General features: G+C 34.9%; 1 protein-coding gene across 1 annotated transcript in view; it reads left to right on the top strand.

The window, feature by feature from the left end:
* Positions 1 to 26,447, top strand: part of ESR1 (estrogen receptor 1) — a 178,834-nt gene that overhangs the window by 130,558 nt on the left and 21,829 nt on the right. Inside the window, exon 7 of the mRNA XM_072333319.1 lies at positions 20,658 to 20,796. Within this exon, the coding sequence (XP_072189420.1) occupies positions 20,658 to 20,796 (139 nt within the window). The remainder of the gene's footprint in view (positions 1 to 20,657; positions 20,797 to 26,447) is intronic.

The following is a 26,447-nucleotide window of genomic DNA, read 5'->3' as shown; positions in this document are numbered from 1 at the left end:
TGGCAGTGCTGCTACGGTCTTGTATAACTATTTACTACAAGCACAGTAGCTGTACAACATAATGGGCCTAAAATGGTACACTGGGCATACAGGCTTTGAAGTTTTGAGATGATTCACGGTGCTGTACTTATTTTATGGCTTCGTGAACCGAGGAGATAAACATTTTGGCACTGATTTTTTTATTTTTTTTTTTTTTTTTTTCTTTATTTCAAAGCCACAGAAGTTGCTATTTTCTTAGGATATTGTTTTCTTATTTGACCTTCTAAACTGTTCTGTTTGTTAAGTTAGGAACAGTGTGTAATAAGGCCAACAATAGCCACAATTTTACACTGTGCTTCAGTGACACCAAACCTTGGGGGAGGGAAGAAAAAAAAAAAAAAAAAAAAAAAAAAAAAGTGAGCTTATAGTGGAAAGAAAGCAGTCTTTAACAGATGTGTCTCAATAACTCCAGATTTCTTTAGGTGTGGGGCAGTTTTCAGAGTTTATAAGTTTAGTGGTCCTCCTGGTAGTGATTTACACTTGGCTTAAAAAAGGAACCGCTTGATGTTGCTGTAACATTGTTTTAAAATAAACCTCCCAAAATATCTGCTTTATAGTATACTCACCTTTGACTAGTGGGTTTGCTGTTGAGATTTGTAACAACATTATCAGAAAAAAACCCTCTGCTTATCAACTACTTTAATCTGTTGAAGTGATAGTCTGACTGCTCCCCTGATTGTATAGGGTGAAAACAAAGGAGGCAAGTACATCTGTAAGTAAAAGAGAAGTTATAGCCAGTGCCTGGATCTTACTTCATGGATGCTTCTTGTTAGATTAATTTCTGTGAAGTTTCATTTAACTGCCACGAATGTAAGAGATAAGACTCAATCCTTATAATGGACTAAAGTAGTCAGTTACTGTTTGAATTCAAACATCCAACTGTGAGACATCATGCAACACCATGATTTTCTTGGGTGGCAGAGTAAGTTAAAACTATTGAATATAAAATAAAAGCTTTCCATCTCTCTATTTTCTCAATCTGGGAGGAATTTCTTGTCTTTCATGTCTATACTTTGTTAAAAGACAAACAAGAGTTCCCTTTCTGTCCACCTCCTCCTCTAGGTGCTGTATGAGGCACTTTAGTTTTTCCTGTGACTATTTATAGATCTTTCTTTGTCTGTTAGTGCTTTTGAAATGCAGGGAGGCATATTTCCTCTTGCAGAGAAATTTGAAACAGAGACTGTGTGGTGCGTTGTTTGTTGTCAAAAGCCCAAGGAGAAGACACTGATACTAAAAGACAGAGAGAACTGGGGGAGTTATATGCATTGAGAGCTTGTGTCAGACTGGGAAAAGCAAAAGCAGAGAGGGAACAGTTCAGCAGAAATGTTCAGGAAAGTACTTAGGCTTTGGCTGCGGGGATGTGTGGGATCAAAAATATAAACAGACAGTGCTTTCAGTGGCTGATATAATAAGATAGAAGACAGTAATTGCAAGAGAAAAAAGGGACAGGGTTTGAGTAACAACTGTGATATTAGAAATATAAGAGGCATCCTAATGCGATGGTTTTGAAACACTAGGGAGTCCCTAGTCCCTCAGAGAGTATAGAAGTGCATCAGGGCTTAGGTTAGCAAGCTGACCATTATCAAAGATGCTCCAACAGAGAGAAAAAATAGACAGCAAATGGAATAGAATCAGAAGAAGAAGATAGCTGAGAATCGGCCAGATGAACCTATATTAACTTCCTGGGACTCTTATTCTTAGGGCTCCTGCTGGAGGACAGAAATTTGCTCAGCTGTGCTTTGAGGATGAAGTCTTTGGCTGTTTCCTTTCCCCCTTGCCATAGAAAGAGCCTAGTATTGTCTACTTGCTATCCCAGTTCCAGTTCTTCTTTTAAGATATGCACTTCAAGCTTCATGCTGCACTCTTCCCCCAGGAGTTTCGTGGCTGAGCAAAGTATGAGAATATGTTCAAGCTGGGTAATTCACTTGCCAGACTTCCCAAATATGGGAAGCAGAATGAGAAGGGAAAAAGTAGTTAATTAGAAATGCACTGCCCCAGGTTGACTTCTCATCATGAAGGTTTCTATCTACAGTTTAAGGCTGTTTGGAGTATGAATAGTTGGCTGTTAATAACATTAAGTATCTACTCTTCCTATCACATTTTTTCATTCCAAAATTTTAACATGAAGTTACATCTTGACTGAATTTCTGAAATGACATTTAAAATTTTCTTGTGTTACTCCTCATGGTTCGAGTGGAATGCTGCATGCAGCCCAGGGCTTGTCCATGTGACTTGTGAGAGGCTTTTGAGATAAGAGCGCTGTGTGGGTATAGGAGAAGCTTTAGCAGGGAAATTTTGCTATAAGCAATATGGCCAAGAAACGTAGAGGAAGGTGAACTGAGGCAGTTAACTAGATCACAGGCATCAATACATGAGGATAAGTGAAAGCCTATGGTGAAATATTTTTATGTGCACAAACAAACAAACAAAAAATATGACTTGTTTCCTACCTCTTTCTGCAGCATAGCTAATCTTCTTCAAGCCCATCAGCATCCTCAGCTTGCCATATGGATGACTATAAGGAATATGTTACAGAGATAAATACATAATGATAGAAATACTGTATTGCTTTTCCATGATTACAGGTAAATCACTGGTCTTTGACCAGGTAGTGACCAATTCTCCAGTTTCCTTGTTGTACGAGGATATTGATCTAAATGCTTCCCATGCTATTTCTGAAGACTTCTTCTTCTTCCGATGTGGACCTGCTTGTTGGTTTACCCAGTAGGATTATAAGTAAATTTCATTAGGTGATGTTCCTAATCAGATATAAATGAAGTCTTTGAATAAGCTCAGAAGTATATCCTTGAAGGTTTTCTAATGCATAGCTTGCAACATTTTATATATATATATATAATATATATATATAAATATATATATATATATTTTAGTGGATTTTCTCATACAGTCCTAAAGATAATTGTGCAGCTTTCCAGATTATATTTCTTTGTCCAGAATGAGATTCTAAAGAATAAGTCATGAGTTGATGCTGTTACTTGAGTGCGTTTGTTTGCATTCATTTTTTGCGAAGTCCTGTGGTTACAGTTAAGGTCTCTACTTCTTGTGTGAGGTGATATTTTTTTCAGAAGCATGATAAATGTCAGTTGTTCTTTCTTACACTAACTCCTAGAAAGTGCTATATTGTCCTCTCATTCATTCAGGTGAATTTGCATAGAATAGTGACTGTCAAAAACTGTGAAATGAAGCATGTCATACAGCCTTCTAAGCATCTCAGATTTACAAAAGCTATAATAAGATACAAATTCATAAATTGATAAAAGTCACAGAAACTGTCTTTTACTTAATTGTTCTTCACAGCTGTAGTTATAACTGCATAGGATGAAAAAATGGCAGTGGCTGTTCTATTTAAATGTATTTTTGTTAAGATGGAGGTGAATACATGTGTTTCAGATGTATGCATTCCTGAAAATTGTAAACTAGATAACAACATTTTTTCATGATATTTATGTAATAAATCAATAAAAGTAGAAATAAATACCAGTACATCATTTTGAATGCTACAATGTTTGCTTTCCCAGAGAAGTCCTACTTCCCTTTGTTTCTGGAAGCAAATAGTTTGAAAAGTAATTAGTAAAGGCTTCCAAAGTCATCCATTTATTAGTTCAGCACAGTAAGTGTCTTCTATCCTTGATGATTTTTCATTTTTAAATAGCCTCATTTAGAGTTCAAATATATATTTTCATCTAAATATCTTTGAAATTTGTATGTGTTTAAATAGAAATTTAAATCTGAATATGAACTTAACCTGTTAATCTCTGTTTCTACAAATATGCATGTATCCAAATACATTTCATAAGAATATATGAAGTTCTTATTGTACATAGTGGTTTGGACACCAAGACCCAAAATACTGTCACAATGCTGACTCAGCTCAGCCCTTTGTATTTGATTTCCAAGGTATAATACATGTGTAAGTAATCTTATTTACCTTTTTGTCCTATAGTGATAGATAGAAAATAGCACCCAACAGTTAAGAAGGATCTAACATTCTTAAAAAAAAAACAACTTATATAATGGAGTTAATTGTACACTTAGTAACTTGCATGCTCAGTTCATAATAAACGTTAGAAGATGAAATTCTATTTTTTTTTTTTATTTTTTGCTAGAAAGAGATAAATATAAGCATCTGTAGTAATAATTTTGATATTTTTTAGCCAAAACTAAACAATATGAAATGCTTAAATCATAATATTTTATTTCTAAACGTAATGAACATTTTATAAAAAACATTTTCTGGTATTTTCCTTTAGTTGATAAGTAATTTACACTCTTGGATGAACATATCTGTCTTTGAGGTTTCAACTATGCTGATTGCTGGTGCTTTCCAAGAAATGCTCGTTAATTTCCAATCTAAGTAAACAGCAAGTTATAATCCTTTCTGATTTATTTATTTCTTAAAATAATTTACAAAAAGAATATGCAATTGTTGGAAAGCACTGATGCGGTATGTGTGTATCAGTTTGTACTCATTGTTCCCAGTTCACATAATTCAAATAAATTGGCCCTTTTTACTTGATATTTAATAACTTCAGCCTAATTCTTTTAATTTCTCTCCAGTACTACATCTCCAAACATAATCGTCTGTAATTCCATCTTAGAGGTTATATGTATATTATCTGTATTAGTTTCTGTTCAAGTGAGCCATTTACTAAGTACTCATATTGGATATATCAGGGTTTTTAAGAAATAATTAGGAAAGATTTATTGTAGACTTTTTTTGGAAAGGCTCTAGCCCTGCCTGTATCATTACAATGGTGAATTATATGACACATCTGTTACACAGTTCATTCATTTTCTGAATATCTCCCCAGGAAATGAACTATGAGTGTAAAGTGTGTGTTGTTTTGTCTGTCCGTTAGTTTTGAACTGTTGAGAATTCAAACTAATGAAAACATATCCCACAGTGAAATGGCGAATGAGAAATTTCCAGAATTTTCCTTGTCTGAGTGGCTGTAAGAAAACATTGTCTCCTTTCTTCCTTATGTTAAGTGCTATTCCTTCTAATAAACATATCCTGTCCACCATAGTCCTCAGCAATGAGATGGAGAATAATTATTTATTTCTATAAATAGAGCTTGGTTTTAGACTGGTAGATTCGTAAGCCTCTTGAAGTATCTTATAACCAGGAGGGAGGAATGAAGATCTTGAATGTGTTTCATTGTCCTGTTCCCTTTCCCCACTGTAGCACTGCTGGGTATGTTGGTGATACTCTGCAGTTCTTCTGGTTACCTAGTTAATCCAATAGGATGCTATTAGGTGCAAAAATAAAGCTAATATAGTAAGGATCACAGCTCAAAATCTAACTTTGACTCTAGGCAAACTGACGTGTTCCCCACTAAATTATATTCTGAAGCATCTGAAGTGATTAAGAAAAAATAATATTAAGGATACCTTATTTTTTTTGATTCATAAAATAGGGAATGTGGCATCCTAGGCTAATTAGAACTTTCCAAAGAATACTAAATCTCATCAGTATCTTATCAATTATGATAAGTATTAAGATAAGTATGCTAGAAAGGGAATTGCTCGTATTATCCGTACTGTCACTGGTGGATTATAGTTCAAAATCAAGTCTTTTTCTAATTTAAAGTCTATTCCAACTTCAGTAGAGAGATCTTTTCCAGTCTTGCCCATACAAATGGCAAAAATGTAGTTACTGACACTATTTGTATTCTTTACACTGCATGATCAAGTAGATATATAAGTTCTACTCTACTACTCTATTTCTGCTCTAAACTTTCTGAAATATGTTCTGAAATGGTATGTCAGAACTGTAAGGGGCTGGAGAATCAAAATGAGGAGGAAGTATGGTAATTTCCTATTACTTCTTGATTTGAAGGGATAAAGAAGATCATAAACGGATTTATTGGATGTATTCTAGTTCATAGAGGATCAGAGTTCTTAGGGTTACTTCCAATTCTGGGGTACAGGAGACTCCCTGGTAGTAAAGACTGACCACTCATTTAACTTTGCTATTCTGACAGTAGTGGAAATCTATGCCTTTGCTTTCTGTTGGGTTACTCTGTGGTCATTTGTTCTCGTGAATATTTTTGAGAAGTTGTGCTTCTGTACTTGTATTCCAGGAAGACACCAAAACCTTATGGAAGTTTTTTGGGCTAAGCTTGGAATGTGTGGGTTGCAAATAGTGTCTTGAAATGACAAAGGCATGTAGAGGACAATGGAAGGGGCAAATAAGTTTTAGTCTTCTGCTGGCCAGAGTCTTGCAAGCAGAAATGGAAGCCTCTTACATTTCAATTAACGACAGTGCAATAAACCACTGGTATTAATTGGGTAACATACTGCACTTTTTAAAAGCTGTATAGGTAAGCAGGTTCTCAGCTGATATGAAAGGGTGCCAATGAAAACTATGGATACCTCTTTGGCTCTGTTTTTATATCTCCTGGGTATTCATATAAACAGAACTGTGTAGAAACATTGCCTGACAAGAATACCAAATGTTCACTTTTTCTTTATTCTCCAAGCACACATGCGGAGTTGTGTTATTTTACTCTGGGCCTTTTGGAAAGAGTGTTGCCTTACTGCTGGGATCACTACTATTGCTCCTGGCTTAGCCAAAGCTTCTCTGTGTATAACAGTTGTGTAAAACTCCCTTGTAATATGCCACAGTTTATTGATGCCTAAACTATTTGTCTGCTGCATGGGAATGCTAAGAAGCATGCTAAATTTCCCTACTGTGAAACAAAAAACAGGAGATTCTTAGCCTACAGATATAAATAAGAAATAAATCTGCTATGTTCTTAGTATAATGTTCCATGTTTTCCTGCTTTGTGCCTCATCAGTATGCGTCTCTTTGCAATATTGTCTCTTACATCTTGCAGGAATTTTACTTTCTGCTTTATCCAATTGTTATGCAAGGCTATCTTGAGAATTGATCTTTGATATCATTAAGTACCTCTAAGAAAAAATGAATTACTGATGATACTGTAGTATATTAAAATAAGTAATTTGTTTGAAATCTGCTATGTTTCTCAGCTTGGTTTCCACTCTATACATTTTTGTTGTTGATTTTGAAGGAACCACTTGTACTCAAGTGTTCAAGAAAGATCCTCACATTAGAATTAGACATTGCCAGGCAACATAAGTACATTTCCCTTACTATCTCCCTCCAGTAGACAGTTCAGTCAAAGTGCTCTCTTTTTTTTTAAACTCCAGATGAAGCTTTTGTACCTTGTTTACCAGTGGTAGGCCTTTGGAGAGATTTTGGTAAAACTCCATTGTTGCTGTCTGATGAACGGAGATCTGCTTTTTTTCAGCTGACAGTGAGTAATTTTTACCAGCTTTCCTAGGAGATATTTCATTTACGAGTAATGCTGTGGAGTATCTTTTAAATGTTGATGCTAAGTAAGTGGGAGACAGTGGTATGAGCTTGTCATTAAGCCTAACAACTCTGAAATCACTCAGTGCTGGGATGTCAGAGTTATCGTGCTTTCCTGGATATTCCAGTATAATTCTGATAAGATTTCTACATTATTACTTGTGTGATATTGTGTCCCTCAGTTTCAGATTAAGATTAATTGATGTATATAGGGATAGAAGTACATTTAAGTACAAATGTTTGCAACATCATGTAGGTAACAATCAGATTATATTTGCTGCTTCATGGTTCCTATGTCAACTATATATATTTTTTTCTACCCTTGAAGACAGGAGCCTTTAGCTTGTCAAGATCTAAGTTACGTTCAATGTGTGCCTTCAGGGTTTAATATAGTAACACTTGTCATAAAACAATTTCTATGACTATGTCTGAAGTGTGGCTCCATTTCTTGACCATAGCTAGAGGTTTTATTCTTACTTGTCAAATTCCCATTCCATATCAGGTGAAAGCAAAAATAAAACTAAAGGAGACAATATTTTTTCTGTAAATGAGATATGGATAAAAAGTACCGTTTTTTTTTAATAGCTGGAAAAAAACATAAAATTATAATATTAGAGGAAACTTGCTGAATTTAAGTTGCACATTTTTCTTCTAATCTTTAATTTCTGCTATTGTAGTTATTAGAAGATATTACTGTGATATGTTTAAGTAATGGAATTCCATGCAACTTTCCAGTCCTGACAAAGGATGACAAATAGGGTTTATAGGTCCAGTTAGTTTGGATGATCTTGAACACTTCCAAAACTTTTCCAGATGTCTCCATCGGAGTCGTGAGAATAATTAATATCTTTGTTTCCTGTCAGTTCCAAACAGTAAAAAAGAACCATTTCCACTCAATGCAAAAGGACATTTAAAAAAATCTTTTTGCTAAACAAGAATATTTTCAGGTAAAAAGAAGCGTTTCAGGTAAAAGGAATACATTTAATTAAAATTTTGAATATTTTTGTTGCTGATTTAAAATGAAAACAAGAAAGCATCATAGAAAAAAAATGCTAGTTTTCACTGAGTTTAGGTAGCTTTCACAGTGTTCAGGAGGAGTAGGTGGACTGATGAAAACTAAGGTAGTTAAAGGAAACGTGTATCCCCTGCTAGAATTCAATGTGTATTTATTCATTTATTTTTATTTAATGAAACTTTGACATGTTCTCCAGGCCCTTTTAGATTTGTCAACCTGTTGCTTACTAATATAAATATTCTATTAGTTTGCTTCCAACCAGGTCAAATTTCAGTACAATGTCACAGGAGTAGTATAGGAACTTCCAGACGAGGTGGCTGTTCTCTGAGAGCAATGCTCATGTTTCATGTTCAGATAGAGGGCTGGTCTGTTTAACAAGTTTCTTTTGGTTGCCTGAGGCTTAGCAGGCACTGAAAGATTGCTTGGATTTGTTATCTGTTGAAGAAGAGTATGCAAAAAAGGGGCTTTAAGTGAATGATGTGTTTTCTGGGAACATGCTGCTTGCTAACTTATTAGGTTTCTCTGGACAAGAAAATGAATACAAATGGCCAGCTGCATTCCAGTGTCTTGATTTCCTTGTAATGTATTCCTTTGCTCTGTCACATGGTGACACTCCTACACAGCTGCTAAAATGCTTTTGTTGTTGTAGTGGTTAAAGGAAATTGCTGCAATTAATTTTGCTGTCTTTCTTCTCTTTGATGTGTCGTTACAATTTCTTGGATAATTTTTCAGAGATTGGGTTAAGTTCCAAACCAGCCATGGAGGGACAAAAAAGTATAGGAGCGGAAAACATTTGATTCCTATTTATGTATACCTATGTTTCTGTTTTGGTATAGGTATAGCAATTTAAGGAACACAAATCGATACATATACATATGTTGTTTCTGTTACTCATATAGAAGTGCAGTAGGCAAAAAATATGACTTCACCAAAACTGGACAATCTGAAGAAATAAAATGGATGCAGGTGCCTCAGTTGAGCTAGTTTTATTTCCTAATCACTATAAAGAATGACCAGACCATGAACTCTGAGGTTATGCTTCATTTCTTGGGTACAGCACATTATGTTCTGAGCAGTTTCTATTTGTAGTCTTGAAGCAGTTCTAATCTTCAAGTTCTGTATAGACTTGACAGTTTTTCCTTCTCTTCCTTGGGTTGCCAAATAATCCACTTTTCTGCTAGTCCCAGATGCTTCTGAAATGAATGTAATCATTTCAGTAGTAAGTACTGTACATAGATTCTGGGATGAAATAAATTGTGGAGCAGAAAACTTGGTGCTTTTTTTTTTTTTTTTTTTTTTTTTTTAATGAATGAAGGAGAGGGGAGCCCTCCCATTTTAATCACCTGAAAATTGGAGTCAAAATAGATATTAAATGCAGAGCGGGTGTTTATCAAACTTCCAGCTATGGATAGAAGTAGAAATAGAAACAGTGAAAATCTAATTCACAAAGACAATCAACCAAGCTGACAGTTGTTACTTTCAGCTTCTAGTTTCTTCAAAAATAAATAATGCTAGTATAGAAGTATAGCTGATGGTGGTCACTGTGTTACCTAGAAAGGATAATTTTTCCTCTACCCAAAATTCTCTTGGTAGTGTAATAACAGCCTTCAGGTCCTTCATGTGGTTCTTCTAATCAGCGGAACAGAAAGCATTGAAAACAGAACAAAGGACCTATTTTTATACCGTTGAGTTTGTGGAGAAACTGAGGTGCAGATAATTTAAAGCAAGCTGCCTGTATTTAAACTGAGTCTTTAGACTCACTTTAACCAAGTCTCATTGACTTGGCACTCCCACCCTGACACCCATAAGCTACCAGCACCTGTAGCATACTTGCACTGCCCTTGTCTGCCCTGCGGGTTTTCACAAACTTTTTCATGAGTCAGGACTGCAGCAAATACCATTAGTAAACTAGGAAGTCTTACCGTCTGATCTTTGTTTTTAAACACTTCCTCTGATAACTGTGTATTGAGGCACACTAAGGTCGTTTAGAGTGCTGTGAAAGAGTATACTTGTCTGCTTCGTTTGGTCCCCCTCCAGTGATTATATGTTTCTTAAAAACTTGATGAGTAATTGCTTAAGGAAAGCTTTTGTACAAATGGTTGTTCATTATAGTTGCAAAACCACTTCTTATTTACAATTGACTCTGGTTGGACCACAGATGTACTTTAGTAAGGAGATCTCCTGGATGCAGCTGGGCATGCAAAAAAAAATCTGAGTCATTCTGTACATGACCTCAAATCTTGGAGCAGGTTTACACCAAGGGTTCATCCAAGGTGGCTGGTGTTCCTTGGTTGCCTGTTGCTTGCCTGTCTCCTTGCTGGGATGTTTCATCCATTCGATGAGAACAATTAAACCAATAGCATAGACCAGGAGAGTGGCAGCCTAGTGGGAAGAGATGGGCAGCAGAACGAGGTGGAGAGGACAGCTTGTATTTATGAGTGTTACTCATTTTTTTTGTGATCATAAAAGTTTTTGTGTTCATAAAAGTAATGCAAGAATGTGTAGCCAGCCTCAAGGATTATTTTAGCTGGATCTGCTTTTGATGAAAAACATTTTGCATAGCAGTGACCTCTCAAAAAGCGTTAAAGATAAAGAACAACAAAAAAAACAAAACACGAAAAGTAATCAAACCTACTTACAATTGGTCTGAGTACTGATATAAATTTAGGATAATGGAATCAGCTGTTGTATAGGAAAAAGAAAAAGATATATTTTTTGATTCTGCAAAATTTAGTCAGCAACTAATAAATTTTGTGTAGCATCCTCTCTCACTTTTGTAGGGAAAAATTCAGAAGCCATGATGCAAGCCTTTCCATTTGATGATCCATCTTTGCACTTAATATCACTAGGACTAGGTTTCATTCTGCTGTTTTCAGTATGCAGGCAATATCCTCTACTTTTTAGTTTGCAAGCCTTGACACCCTGAGTGATAGCACAGCAGTCAGTGATAAAGGAAATCATCTCACCATTAAAGTGTAGCCTGAGTCTTAGACATTCAGGTTGCAGTCCAGCCATGAATGATAATTAACATACTTTAAATAATGAATTTTGTAGTGCTGTAGGAAATTGTTGTGCAGTAATTAATGTTTTGGTTGCTCTTTTAAAGTGCCGCTTTTGGTATAGAAAATATGTGCAAATATTTCTCTTTGTTTTATTAAGACAGCATGATAAATTTTGCTAGTAAGCTGGCAGGCAGTCTTCACTAATAATAATCTTGTACTGCTGTTACTGTTGTTATTAATATTAACAACTTTAAAATGGACTTTATAGATGGGGAAGGATGCTTAGGTCTAGGAAGTTCAAATATAGGCAGTTACCTTTTCTAGACTATAGAGCATGTTAAAACCAAGAAAGTTTTCATGCTTATTTAATGCACTGCAGACAGGTTTTCTACTCACAATCTAAACAGTTTTCCCTCAACTCTGATTTGGTAGCACTTTATTTCCTGTTCCACTTTGTGGAAAGCTGAGTTGTTTCTGATTTTCTCCTTTTTGCTGATGTGCAAGAAAGAGATCTTGCACTTGTGTTCAAAGAGGCTTCTCCATCACAAAGATTTTGTGGCTGAAAAGATGTGTGCTAAGAGCCTGCTACACCTCCGTTCTAATCCTGCTGCCTCCTGGATGAGGCACTTAACCTCTTTGTGTTCTGTCTATAAAATACATTTAATAATGCTTAATGGCTTTACTGTCCTTTGAAAATGCGAAGTGCTATGTGAGTGCTGATTACTTTTACTGTGTTCCCTGATGGGAGGCCTCAAAATATTTGTGTTAACTAGCGCTGCTAATGCATTTTCTGGAATAATCTTAGTTAACAAAGTGAAACAATTGCAAAATAAAAACTGCATTAGCTGAGGTAGATGTGGTGACAAATGCAAAGGCAGTTTGGACGTTAAAACACAGCCTTGCTGCCTGCAGTGGTGCTCCCTTTCAGCCATGGCTGGAGATACATTTTCAGCCCAGGCTCTCTCTCCAGACCATGTCCATGCAAGGGAGAGCCCAGGGAGGGAAGATCCTCATGTTTTGGAGACATGACCTGACCACCAGCTTGGGCCAAACCCTACACATTCCCACAAAATGTTTGAAATGGTTCTGAGAAATTCATTCATCTGAGAAATGCATTTTTGAATTGTCACAATGTGACTTTCAAGTGGAGGCAGATGGACAAGCTCCTAGGAATGGGATCCTAAATAAACATGACAAATGTAATGCCTGCAACATCCCTAACTCAAGCTTTGTTTATGGTTGTAAATTGTGATTGTTATTGTGCAAGAATTAGTTTAGAGCTATTCTAGTGTAAAGAGGGAAATATACTTTTATACAAATATACATTTTTAATAGGAATTGCAGTAATTAACAGCAGATGCTCTCTTCTCCAATCACTTTCATTTCTGACAGACTTTTTAGGTTTAGAAGAGCCAATTTATAAATTTGGATTCATATTTTGATACATAGGCAATGGAAATAGAGAATTATGAAAGAGATTACGAAGTGTGCTGCTTGCTTGGGTGTTTGCGTTTCAGGCTTTTCTCTCAGCAAAATGTAACTATTTTTTGCCTGTCCCTGTCAACAGAAACAAAAGTAATATTCCTTTAGAAAAATGAATATAGAAGACTATTTTGTAACAAATATTTGAATCCAAAATGGATTTTAGAACTTTTTGGCCTTCAGGCCTCAAAATGTATTCTGATTTAAAATATTTCAGTAGTATAGAACATTAAGACAATATGCCCATTCCATTCTTATGCACTTTGAGGACAGAGAACTTAACAAAAGTTCATTACAATTTTGATCTGAACATCTATTGAATAAAGTAGAACTAAGCAGCATTCCAAAAATTAGCCTTGCAAAAGCTGAGATAGTGGAAAATAGTGTTTATGATTCTGTCTCACTTCTTGAACTATTATTTGCTCTGCTGTTGTTGTGTATGGACAAGGCTGTTGTATATGGTCACAGTGCAAGTTTCAGCTATGTTTCAGCACTATTAATCATCTTCATAGCATAGTCTTAAAGGGTTGAGAATTCTGAGCAACCTGTGCAAGTTCAGACCAAAGTGTTATATGCTAGATAAATGCGTAGACATGGGCTCACTTCTCTTCTTGAAGAGATTGAACACTGACATTGTGGTGCTACAGCTAGCACAGATTTCTCATTTTGATTGAAGAGTGATAGCTGAGCTATTGATTTTTCAGTGTCTTTTAGTTTGGGAGAAACAGATGCTCTTTTGCCATTTTCTGGGAGTTTCTTTGGAGAAGAACTTGCTGTGGGACTTATTTTTCCATTTGTCTGTTCCATCTGTGCAGATATTTTTGCCAGTATAAACCTGTCTTATTTTGATTGTTTTATTGAATGGTTGCTAGCTCTCAGGTAGCAGCATTTATCACTAATTTCCTGCTGTCTTTGCCAACCTAATTAGTGCTTTGTTTGAAATGTGCCCTATTATTTGATCATTGCATAGCTGAAATACTGTATTGAACTGTATATAACAGCCTTTTTCTGTAGCTACTACTTCTCAAAGCACTACAATAAGATAGAAAAAGAGAGTGGTTCATGTGTGCAAGTATAAGGGAAGGTGTAAGAATGTTCTGCCTTCTCAGGACATTTTTGTAAAGTATACTGTGCTATATTTTTTTTTTTATTATGGAAAAGACTAAAAAATCCTGATGCTACCAAGCCCAAAACTTTCCAGACAAGTGAACAGGAGATTTAGAAAAGGGATAACATTAGGAAAATGATAGTTGGCCAGCTATATGTACCTTATCTGGAAAAAAGAAATGAATACTGATAGTAAAAATTGCAGATTATATTGAATTTACAAAGGTGTTGAAGATGAGCCTGAATTAAAAACTGTGCAGTCCTAGTTTCACTATTTCCAAAAGACTATAAAAGAACTGAAAAATGCTCAGAGTACAGCATGAATTCAGCTATGAATAGGATAGTTTTCATTTGAGGAATGACAGTGTGTCCCATTAAAATAATTAGATGCACCAAATCAAAGTTACAGTGTTTTCAGTATTTTTTTTTTTTTTCCTCTAGCATTAGGAGATTATAATTTCCAGTGCTAATTTAGAGTATGAAAATTTTACCAGAGAGTATTACTGGCAGAGTATATAAAAATTCTGAAGTAGACTAAAAGAATATGCACATGTTCAAAAAATAGCTGGACAAACCTGGAGGAAGAAAATTTGAGGGTCATTAAGTACAAAAAGACCATCTCTGGCTCTGAAAGTCCTTGAGCCACATACTACTTGAGCCTGAGAAATCTTTCTCTAGAAACATGACCTTATGTTTGTCCTGTTGTTTGTTCTGCCATAAGCATCTGGTACCAATTGCTGTTGTAAATCTGATACTTTGCTAGATGGACCTTTGATATTGCTTTAAAAGCTTTTTACTGCTTTTGATTTACTTTCTCACAAAGCACTTGGAGTCAGAGTCATTCCTTATAGAATAATGTTGTTTATTGTCTTCCAAAAATTGCTTGAAATTTATATTTCTGGTACTCTTAAGGCATATGGCATAAACATATACATAGGATTACATTAAAAAAAAAAAAAAGGAAAAGATTACTGTTGAAAGGAAAAGATTACTGTTGTGCGAATAGAAATAGTCTAGATAATGTATAATTGTGTCTTTAAGAGTCTCAATAGAAGCTGCAAAATTCTGGTAATTAAAAGATCTCCAAATGTTAGTAAATACCCAGTGGAGGATTTATTGTTGTAGGGCTAAATCTGCAGTCATCAAGTCTTAGAGAGTATTAATAATTAGGGAAATTGTTTCTGACAACATAAAATGCTTCTTATTAAGTCAAAAGTCATTAAGATAAATGGTGAATTTATTAATTTCAAGGTATCTGATTGCTATCATTTTACATATTATGGAATCATAGAATGGTTTGGGTTGTAAGGGACCTTTAAGATCATTGAGTTCCAAACCCCTGCTATAGGCAGGGCCCTCTCCCACTAGACCTGGTTGCTCAGAGCCCCATCCAGCCTGGCCTCCCTCCAGGGAGAGGGTATTCACAGCCTCTCTGTGCAATCTGTTTTAGTCTCCCTACACTCACAGTACAAAATTTCCTCCTAATATCTTGTTGAAATCTACCCTCTTCCAGTTTTAAATAATTTTCCTCTTGTTCTGTTGCTCCATGCCTTTATAAAAAAAGTCCCTCCCCAGGTTTTCTGTAGGTCCCCTTCAGGTACTGGAAGGTGACTATAACATCTCCTCTGAGCCTTCTCAAGTCTGAAGAGTCCCATCTCCCTCAGCCTTTCATTGCAGGGGAGGTGCTCTGGTTATCTTCATGACATCCATCCAGACCTCCTCCAGCAGCTTAATGTCCTTCTTGTGTTGGGAGCTCCTGAACTGAATGCAGTACTTTAGGTGGCGTCTCGCAGAGTAGAGGGGCTGAATCACCTCCCTCAATCTTCTTGTCACCCTTCTTTATATCATGTATATTGTTATAAATGTATGTTACAGTAACAGTAGTTGAAAGCCATTAGAACTTTACTTGGTCCCTAATGAAAACAAACAAGCAAACAAAAAGGTCTTGTGCATTAAACTCTTCTCTGTTGTTGTCAGATTTGTTATGTTATAACATTTGTTATGTTGGTGGTGTTTTACCTAACACTCCTTCCAGCTGTCCTTCATTGTGACGTATGTCTTTCAGTAGTGATTCAAATTCCCATATTACAAAGAGATTTGCTCATGCCTTTTGTATGTGTTTATTTCCTTTTTATTTTTTATTTATTTTTTCCAGGATGATGGAGCAATATGGCTTTAGATTCCCAACTCTCTTTTCACCTCTAGTGACTCATGCTTACCAAAAAGCTTTATACAGATTTTTAATCCATGGACCTGCTGCTTCTTCCATTATTGACTGTCTGGAAGAGAGTTATTTGTAACACGTTATCACTGATATAGAACGTATTGCTGCTTTATATTAGCAAGTATAACCAGTTTAATTTCAGTTTCAGGTGTTTTTGTTTGTTTGTTTGTTTTGCATATAACCAATATAATTGCCACGTACTCTTAGCTGAATGCTTAGAACACCTTTCTGGCTTTTCAGAAGTTCAGATTTCCACATATGTACGAGAGCTCATGGAACAATTATTGTGCTCAGTGTAGGCAGTCCCTCAAAAGTACTGTTAATTTGTCTGTAAATTAAATAGGGATGGTCTAGGTAAGGCTTTTAATCCATAACTGTTTTGTTCCTGGCAGGCATATGATGTGTGAATGGCTCTGTGGTTTTTGGCCACACAGGGTTTTTATATTTATAAAAATGCTGTGCAATTGGTGAGTCCACTAAATGGAATCAACTATAGTTTATGTATATAGACTACAATTAATTTATCACCAGTGAAGTGAAGATCTTTCTCTTTCCTTAAAGCATAGTACCTGAAAATTCAGAATTCAATATTTTCTTTCTAAACTTGTCAGCATTAAAAAAACAGTGATATTTGGGAATGCAGTTAACGTCAACACATAATTCTGGTAACATTAAAGTGCAGGATGCTCTAAATGATGAAGTGAGTAATGATTTATTCATCATTTAATTTAACCTCTTGTAACATTATTCTGAACAATCTTTCTTGAACAAGAGTATGTCTTAAAATAATAATTAAATCTTGATTAGCATTTTGAATGACAGCAAATTCACAGAACCTTTTTATGTTACTTAGATAATAACTGCTTCTTTTGTCAACAATCGTCTTCTCAGTTTTAGTCTGGCTTGGAGCACATTTAAGTATGAGCTTCTGTAAGTTATGACAGTATTTTTTTGTAATGCCTTTTTCTTTATATTTACACAATGCAAACCTTCAACCCCCTTAACCTATTTGGCTTAAAGTGTAACAAAATTCCTGGTATTTCTCACTAGAGGGGACGTTTTTCAATGCTTTATCATTTTTACTTTTTTTTTTTTTTTTAATCATTCTGTCTATAACTTCTTGTCTTCCAAGAATGGTTATCAGAATCAGGTAGCACAGAGGTAATTTAACTAACTTCATTACCCTCTTGGAGTTTCCATGGAGTTTTATAAAGTTCCATGTCTTTGTATTTACGACTTCATATTGGAAAAATTCTCCATTATTTCCAAGTTCTCTTTAGAGTGTGTATTGTTAAATTTTATATACAAGCCTAATGTTCTCAGTTTAAAATTTCTTAATTTTTTTTTTTTTTTTTTTTTTTTTTTTTTTTTTAGTGAAGCTAACGAGTGATCTATGTTCTGATACTACTAACCTGCTTATTGTATTATTTTCCACTTACTGTCCTGCCACCTTAACTACAGTTTTTGCCTTTTCCTATGTCATCATGGAAAAAAATACTTAATTACTCTTCTTCATATGTAATTTAAAATATTTGAATTCAGTTAATCTGTTTTATGTTTTTATGAAAACATCTTGTTAAAGTCTGTTTCATCAAAACTTATTTTTATCTACTAAACTTATAATGAAAGCTATCAAGTCGATTTGCTAAGATTTCTGTGAATTACAGTTGATGTGCATTATTATATTACAGATTTACACCTTCAGCAATCAAGGCTTTTGTGTTGGCTGTTTTATTATAGAGCCCAAAGATGTCAAATTGATGGATCATTTAATCTTTTCAAGTACAGACACACCATCAGTTTCTTTTTCATCTTAATTTTCTGAAAATTCACTAAAATAACATTTAATATTCCAGGTACCAAGAATGTTGTTGGCCAATTCTTTTAGAACTTTTTAATGCAAAGTATTCATATTTAGCTACTTGAAAAGATTTTATCTTTGCTATGTATTATTTTTCTATTCTCAGAGCATGCTAACAAAATATCTCTCCTTTACTAAACAAGAGAGGTGATTTCTTTTCTACTTTTTTCTCTTTAGTTTTTGTCCAAATCACTTAACCTCTGCAATCTGAAATTTTACAGTAAAAGCCAGTCCAAGATAGTCTGAAGAGCTAAGCAAATGGAGAAAGGACAATTATACTGAAAAAAGAACCTCTTTGTATAAAGATCTTTCCTATTCCTTACTGCTCAGTGGCTTTGTAACGTACAGCTTCTTTTCAGCTCAAAAGATATATACTTTGTGTTCAGTTTCTTTCTCTGATTCTGTTAATTTATCCACAGGGTAAAAGGGCTACTGTTTTGCATACTAAAGACGTGGCTAAGCAAATGTTTGAACTTCTGTGAGGTTTGTTAGGTTCTGCTTGTTTTCTGCTGTAACATACATCTTTCCCCAAAGTTGCAGCTACATTTGAATGTCTGTCGGTATTATCCTTAAGATTTTTTCATGTGCTTTGAAGAAAAAAGACTAGTTAAAGGTGATTTTGTTCTTGCATAACAATTGAAACTAGACTTAAGGTGTGTTTCTAACTTTACTGACAATGATTTTGGCATTCAGCATATTATACAATGACCAAAGTTCTATAATAAAGTGAATTAGCATGACAGCAACAAATTTGTTTTTTCCGAAACGCTTTAAAAAATCTTCTGTTGCAGAAGGATGCACTATCATGTGAAGTGATGGCAGTGTTGCTGGCTGATATCCACTGACTGCCAACTTCAAATACTACACTGGTGTGTGTGTCCCTGTGTTGCTGTGGTTCTCTTCAGTCTTCAATAAAAGTATTATATTACGTGCCATGATACCAAAGCAATACTTAGGAGGGAAAACAGTGTTGTTTGTTCTCTGTGTATAAACAACTGTTTCTTTCTGCTTGTTTCATTCCTGAGTGTTGTAATAAATGCTTTGTAGTTAATAAAGAAACTATTTTAAGTTTCAGCTTCAGGCTGTTTGGTGACTCAGGCAAATGCCACTGCAACATCTGAAGCTCATCTACTGGTAATACGTGGAAAAATACAAGAAAATAAAAGAAAGACAAAGCTTTTTTCTTTTCCTTTTTTTCCCATTTCTATTTAAAGAATTATTGCCTCCATAAAAATAGCAGGTAATGCAATTGTCTAAATCCATTCCCAGTGTTTGATAGATGAGTTTTATTTAGGAAATATAGGAGCTGTTTACATTTTATTTTATTTATTTGAATGACTGTGTACAAATGGACTGATTAGTTCTTAGATGTTCTCATTAAAAATAATTGTACCATCAACTGTTCTGAAAAACATATTTTCTAAGTTTTTGTGAGCTCTTTTATTCATTCATTTTCTTCTTTTGTTATTTCAAAATCAATACTTCATAGCACAAAATTTGACTTTGGAAATATATCTTAAGTTTTATCTTGAAAAAATAAAAAATAAGAGAAAGTCAGGTTATATACCACAAGTGAGAACAAAACAGTAAAGTAGAAACATTGTCATTTAATGGGATGATACGGTAGTTTACTCTGTAACTTGTGTTCTGAAGACTAACATGAATCAATTGTACCTATGTAAAAAAAAAAAAAAAATTCTACACATTTCACTATTAACAAGCTCATATAACTACAGAAAGTTATGCTGAGATACAATTTCCACTTCAATTTCCACATATTTGGGATGAAGGTAATCTTGAAGAGTGGTATTCTCAAAGAAGGAATGATAACATCTGTTCAATGAAACAGGCACATATATTATTGCATATTTGTATTTTGCATTGCTATAAGCCACCTCATTTTGCATTCCTTGTTTCTTGCATTGTTTAAATACAAATTAAGAGAGTTAATTTCCTTCCTCTAGGTGATATAATCTAATATATAACGAAAACGCCTCATTGGAAAATTTGAATTGTGCTGTGATAACCGCTTGTTTACTGATTTATTTGAAATGCTGCGTTAGGCCCATTTCCTCAATGCACTTGCAGTATGATGAATGGTTCACAAGTCTGTAAAACAGTATTTTGCTGGTATAAGTGTTTTGGGATTAGTTGACCAGAGCTATCCTTCCATTTCTAAAGAGGCAATTTCCCATTTTCCCACCATCATAACCAAGGCATTATGAAATTTGTGCATATGGCTCCTCCTTTTTAGCAGTGTGTGCCCAGCTTTCCAGGCTACTAGCAAAAAGGGATGGTGCTGCTCAACTGGCTCTTGCCTTGATCTTGGGACAGGATGCCATTAGGACACACCATGGCCTAGAAAAAGTTAAATGTTTTGTAGACTGGAGACACAGTGGACCCAACAATACATAAAATTCAACAAGAGCATTTGAAGAAGATACAATCTTTTTTACTGTTTTTCTTCTTTGTTATCTAGGTCCAATGTACTTTTTTACCTGGTTCTCTGGATGCTGTTGTTCCACTTACAAAAGTGGAATATATTTACTGTCTCCTATTTATTCTTTCAGGATTTGTGGATTTAACACTCCATGATCAGGTCCATCTACTGGAATGTGCCTGGTTAGAGATATTGATGATCGGCTTAGTCTGGCGCTCCATGGAACACCCGGGAAAGCTTTTATTTGCACCTAATCTATTACTGGACAGGTCAGTCTGTGTTTTGCTGTTCATTATTTAAGTGAATTAATTTCCTTCTACTGCAATCAGATTAATTTTTTGTTTTTAGTTATCTCATGGATGCTACAATTTGGTGGTATGTCATAAAGCATTATAGGACTGGAGAGGAACACTGGAAGAAAAAAGCCTAGAAATTATCAGATAACTCATTAAGACAAGGAAAACATCTGAAAGTCATCTGCAGCTGGAATTACTTCTTTTTCAAAGGCAACTAAAAATTCCTCTTATAATCTGTACGTTGTTGCCAAACTAAATTAAATTTAATACAAATCTGGAACACTAATCACTTTCATCCATGTAATTACTTCTACTTATCTAAAATCCTCATAGTCAGTATTAATTAGAATTGGTTTATTCAAGCAATTAGCCATAATTTTGGAAGAAAATCCTGATGGATCGATGTTATTATCTGATGTATTTGCATTTGTTTTTTTCTCCTATCCACAGGAGTTAAATGTGTAACTTGCTGTCCTATGTAAGTGTTTTTTAGCCAGTCTTACTGAGATGCTTTAGATGTTTCTAAGTGGGAGATAAAAATACATATCTCTGCTATACAAAATTATCCTGGAATTTAGCTGGTAGTCTTCACAAAATCAAAGCAAGAATTCTTGTTCTCTCCATTCAAACTCAAGTCATGAAAAATTTCAGCCTTGAGAGTGTTGAACAGTGAGCAATGGCTGTGGCAGAAGACTGTGGCAAGGCTAGGAAGAGTTAGGATGGAAGAGTGGTCTTAGCTATTACTAGTGCTTTTCTGTTGAAGACACTGAGATAGCAGAGTTGACAGTAGAGAGCTTGTGTGTAGGCACTGGTCACTCCAGTGCAGACCAAAACATGGAGTGAGGCAGCTTTGATCTAGCCATGCGTCTGATTTTACCGCGTAGCTGCAGGGGCACTGAGCTGCAACAGAGGGATGGCAGCAAAGTGTCAAGGGCAGAGCCTTCAGCATCTGCAACCATTAATTGGGTGAATGAACCAAAATTTTTTGCTAGAAGAAAAACTATTTCTCTTTTAGTTCTCTAAATAATAATAATAATAATAAAATTAAAAAAAAAAAAAGGAAAAAAAATGTACCATAGGAAAGTAAGTACACTATGCTATTAAAAACTACTGCAAATTGCAATTTAGCTTTAAAGACTAACTAATTTGACCCAAATTTCATAATGTATGCTGTGAGGAAAAAACTTCTGAAACTTTGGTCTTCCTCAGCTAAAAACCCCATGCTCTGAATAAAATGGAATCGGAGTAGTTGATTTGCACAGATTAATCTCTGCTGGATTAAAGGAAAGAATTTCATCTAAGTGGAGCTACATATTACTGTAGAGGAGAAAATGAATTCAGTTTTATATAAGAAGAAATGTGTTTCTAAGGCATAATATACTTGCTTCACCCTACATGGTAGGGATATTTGGTGACTCTGGGGTGTACTGATATGATTAATAGTTTAATGCCTATGTCATAATGAATTAGTGCTAACAATAATTTTATATGCCAAATTGATTTAGGCGTATTTCTTTTTAAGAATGTTATAGGGTACCTGTACGTTATTTGGTAGATTTGAAAGGAAAAGACAGAGACAATTCAAAGCCTGAGTCAGTGAATTCCTTCCTCTACAGCAAATATTTGGAAGAACATTACAGGAAGAGTGCAAAAGTTGTTTAATTCATTTTTTTGCTGTTATCTAAGTAATGAAACAATCTGACTGAGTGTCTAAAATAATGGAAAAGGTGAATTCAGTACAGAAATTTTCTTTCATCTGTGCTTTTCTCCATAAGCCTTAGCATATTCTTTACAGGATATGTACTCTTTTTATTAATATTTTCATTTACTGACTTCTGTTCTGAATCTCCACCACGCTTAGCCTGTTATCTGATCTATGCAGTTAAAGGCATGTGGAAATACAAATTTAAATCTTGGCTATCATCCAGAGTCACCAACTACAGATATTAAAACCTTCATCTGTCCCTAACCTATGTTTTTGTGGACTTAGTGCAAGTTCAATCTAATTAATATGGAGCTTCACAACACAACACTCGGCCTCTGCCTCTATGACCTGCCAGTGTTGGGTACCCCTTCTGATTTGTCATCTCTCATTTTTCACATTCAGGATTATCTTGTATCTGACAGATTATTTCTGTCTAATAGATTGTCATTTGTATACATCTGTATGTAAAGCTCTGGTCACTTCAAGTTTTATTACAGGAATGTTTTCCATCTTGGCTAGATAAATACAGTCTTGCCTGGCTCATATCTGTCTGAAACTCTATAAAAATACCATTCCTTCTTTGCCTTTTTTTGAGCAAATCTAATATTTGTTCTTGCAGCTTCCTCCTCCTACTTGGATCATATGAAACATCCATTTGTTTTTTCTCTGCAGATATCTTAAAGAAGCAACTTTCTTTTCCCATTCTGTGACATTCTACTTGTTACATTTTCATATAAGTACATCTATAATTTTCTTACATAACTATTCACAATTGGAAGATTCCTTGAAAGAATCTCTAAAGTAGCTCTTTGTTACTCACTTTAAGTTTCTTGAAATTTTGCTTTGCCTTGTTTTATGAAAAGGAAAAAAAAAAAAAAAAAAAAAAAAAAGCATAACAGTATAACAGTTAAGCTGTCAGTATGTTTATACTACTGCTTTCTGTATGGTTGAGTATCATCACATTATCCCTTTCTGTTCCCACTCTGCTTTGTAATTAGATAGGACATTCTGTGATGTAAAGCACTTTTTCTTGTTCAGTTAATGCATTGCCTAAACACTTGAGTCTTGGTTCAAGATCAGGACTTTCAGCAGTCTGCCAGTCACTTACAGTTAGCACATTTTGGCAGTGTACAACTGATGCTATTAAAATGGATCAAATGACAATAATTACAGATTAGAAAATTAACCCTGATTAGGAATAACAATAGTGCATTTGCAGAGCTTACATTTAATGTGCAGTGTCTGATGCAACAAACTAAAAGGAACTCAGGATAAATGCAAATGTTTTATACGCAGTTTTTAAAAGTTAGTGTCATGTGTGAGGCAAATCTAAGAGTAAAGACTTAAGTTTGCAATGGGATGAACCAGATGTTTCCTGTCTGGAGGGTTCCCAAGGAGCTAGACCTTAAAAATGTCATCAGACCAGGGCTGAAATTTGTCAGAACTGACAATAGGCTGTTTATAACTTTGAGGAAAATGTAATGTTTCTTCAGGAATAAGGAGAAGTCATACATTATTATATTTTTAAAGCATTTGCTACATGGAAGTTCAAGCAGATCAGAGATTGTTTTGAAACATAATTCTGAAGAAACTCATGGCAGAAATAGCTAAACTGCTAACTGAAGTGGATGACTTCTCACCTGAGTCATCCTCAGTACCAGCAAAATGGGAAATACAGTGATGCTTTTTAAAAGTTGATGGAATTTCAGCCCAGCATGCCTGCTGACCATTACAGGAAACTGATAGGATGCAGTCTAAAGAAGAGAACTAGCTGCGGATTGAATAAACATGACATAGCTGTAAGAAGTCACAGTTTTCCAAGGAGAAGCTATGTATCATAGCCATAAGGGAGCTCTTTCCAGAAATTACCAGGCACGTTGACAAGGCAGGTATTCCAAAAGTTATTAAACAAGATACAAATTTATTATAGACAAATGGAAACTGATGCATATAGAAAGAGAAAAATCCTAAACTTCATATGCTGCACCCTGAGTTGATCTTTCCATCTTGCTGTTGTAATAGTCAGTTTTATGGAATCCGCAATTCTTTGCTCACTAGCAGCTGAAAAGTAAGTAGTCTGCAGCTCTCCTTATAGAAATTGTTACAACAGGAAAACAAACAAAAAACACAGCAAATTACCAGAACCTTGGTATTTCACTGTGTAAATCTGTGTTTTTCTGATTTTCGTTATGTTAAGATGGAGTATAGTAATAACAGACAAGGTACCCAGTGAGACTACAGACACAGACAAGCTCTGAAACAAAGAATTGCTAAGTAGATTGACTTATCTGTCTGTGAAGCTCAGTTGAAGTAGGAAAACAAAGCAGGGATTATAAGAAATGTGTGAAACCATGAGCAAGTTAAGAAAAAGTCTAGTAATCCATGCGTTACCTTTTCCAATCTAGTACTGGAGGAAATCACCTGAACTTAGCTGATCTACATACCTGCATACCTAGCTTAGGGATAAATATACATTTGATATGAATCAGTCATTCTTGATGTTCACGTTTTATGTTCCAGTGTTATTTTTTTATTGTTATGGCAAAAATTTCTAGCAGAAATTATTCTAGAGTGCTAAAAAAACACATCAGTTAAATGTATTCAATATTTGCTGCTTATAACAGGTTATTTATATCTTTCTGTGGACAAATCTAGTTGTCATTTTATTTGGAAACTGTTCACATTCTCTTCCAGAATTTGATGATTTTTTTGTTCTCTTTCTCATGTGAAAGAAATTATTTTCATTTTAATGACCATGGTGTTGATCAATATCCAGGCAGCCACTGATCTCTTCAAACTGCAGATAGCATGAATATCATAAAAACTTAAATCATTCACTATATGATTCTGTAGCAGATAGGTTTCATGGAATATTTCATGTGCTGAGAAATTTCTCACAATTCTGAAAAGCGTGTCAAGCTTTCTGTGCAAGTAGCACATTCAGAAAGTTGAATACAGTGGAACAGAGTCAGGACAAATTTTCAGTGTGCTGTGCCACTCCCTCACCTTCTCAAATGTTCCAGCTGTCTCGGAATGTCATACTTTTAGTCAGTCTTCCACTTAAGTAAATGGACAATTGTATCTCTCTGTCTATTTATTTATTTATTTAGCCTTGTGTGGCTACAAATGCATTAGTTACCTTTGACTTACTACTGGAAAAATGGAAGCAGAGTAGACACAGATGCTTGAGTCAGAACACTTCATTAGTGACCTACTGCTGTTATCGTTTCATAGAAAAAGACCCATATGCAGAAAAGATATCAAAATTTGAACTTCAAAAACCATAAAAAATAACTGTGTTTTATTTGATTAAAATAAACATCTTTTACAGCAATAAATTCTGTACTGGAAACTCAACTCAATCATCCTGTCATCAGGCTGCTTACCTAATAGAGCTAATTTTATAAACATGTAGGTAGCTATGGTATCTCTGGAAATAATTTAATTTCTCCCTCACATTTTACTTTATTGTTGAATTTTTAGATGTGTTACTGTGTTGTAGATCCAAAAAATTTAAGTACATACACATACATATGTGTTCCAAGAGACATAATTAAACACAAATAAATGCAAAAGGAATCAGTTGTGGTTACTATAAATATGAGTTTCTTCTGATCTTGGAGAAAAAAAAAATAACTTTTTTGTAGATTTTGTAATTTCGAAAACTTAGGCTTATTTTAGGAGGAACCCTTCCAGAGCTCAGGGAAGTGCGGGGTAATTGTCAAAGTGATAAACTCTTTAAAAAACAAACACAACACTCAACAACAAAATCTTCCACTATTTCATGATCTTCACAGTTTTAAGTCTTTAGAAAAAGAGATTCCCTCTCTGGTTCTGTAGACTCAGAAGTTTTCAGAGAGAATGAAATCATTTCAGTATTTAAGATAGCCCCTATTTCCTACATCACTTCCAATACTGC

Source organism: Excalfactoria chinensis, chromosome 3 (genome assembly GCF_039878825.1).
Source record: "Excalfactoria chinensis isolate bCotChi1 chromosome 3, bCotChi1.hap2, whole genome shotgun sequence".
Classification (NCBI taxonomy): Eukaryota; Metazoa; Chordata; class Aves; order Galliformes; family Phasianidae; genus Excalfactoria; species Excalfactoria chinensis.
The sequence above is the reverse complement of the archived record's forward strand: the minus strand, read 5'-3'. Positions and strand labels throughout refer to the sequence as shown.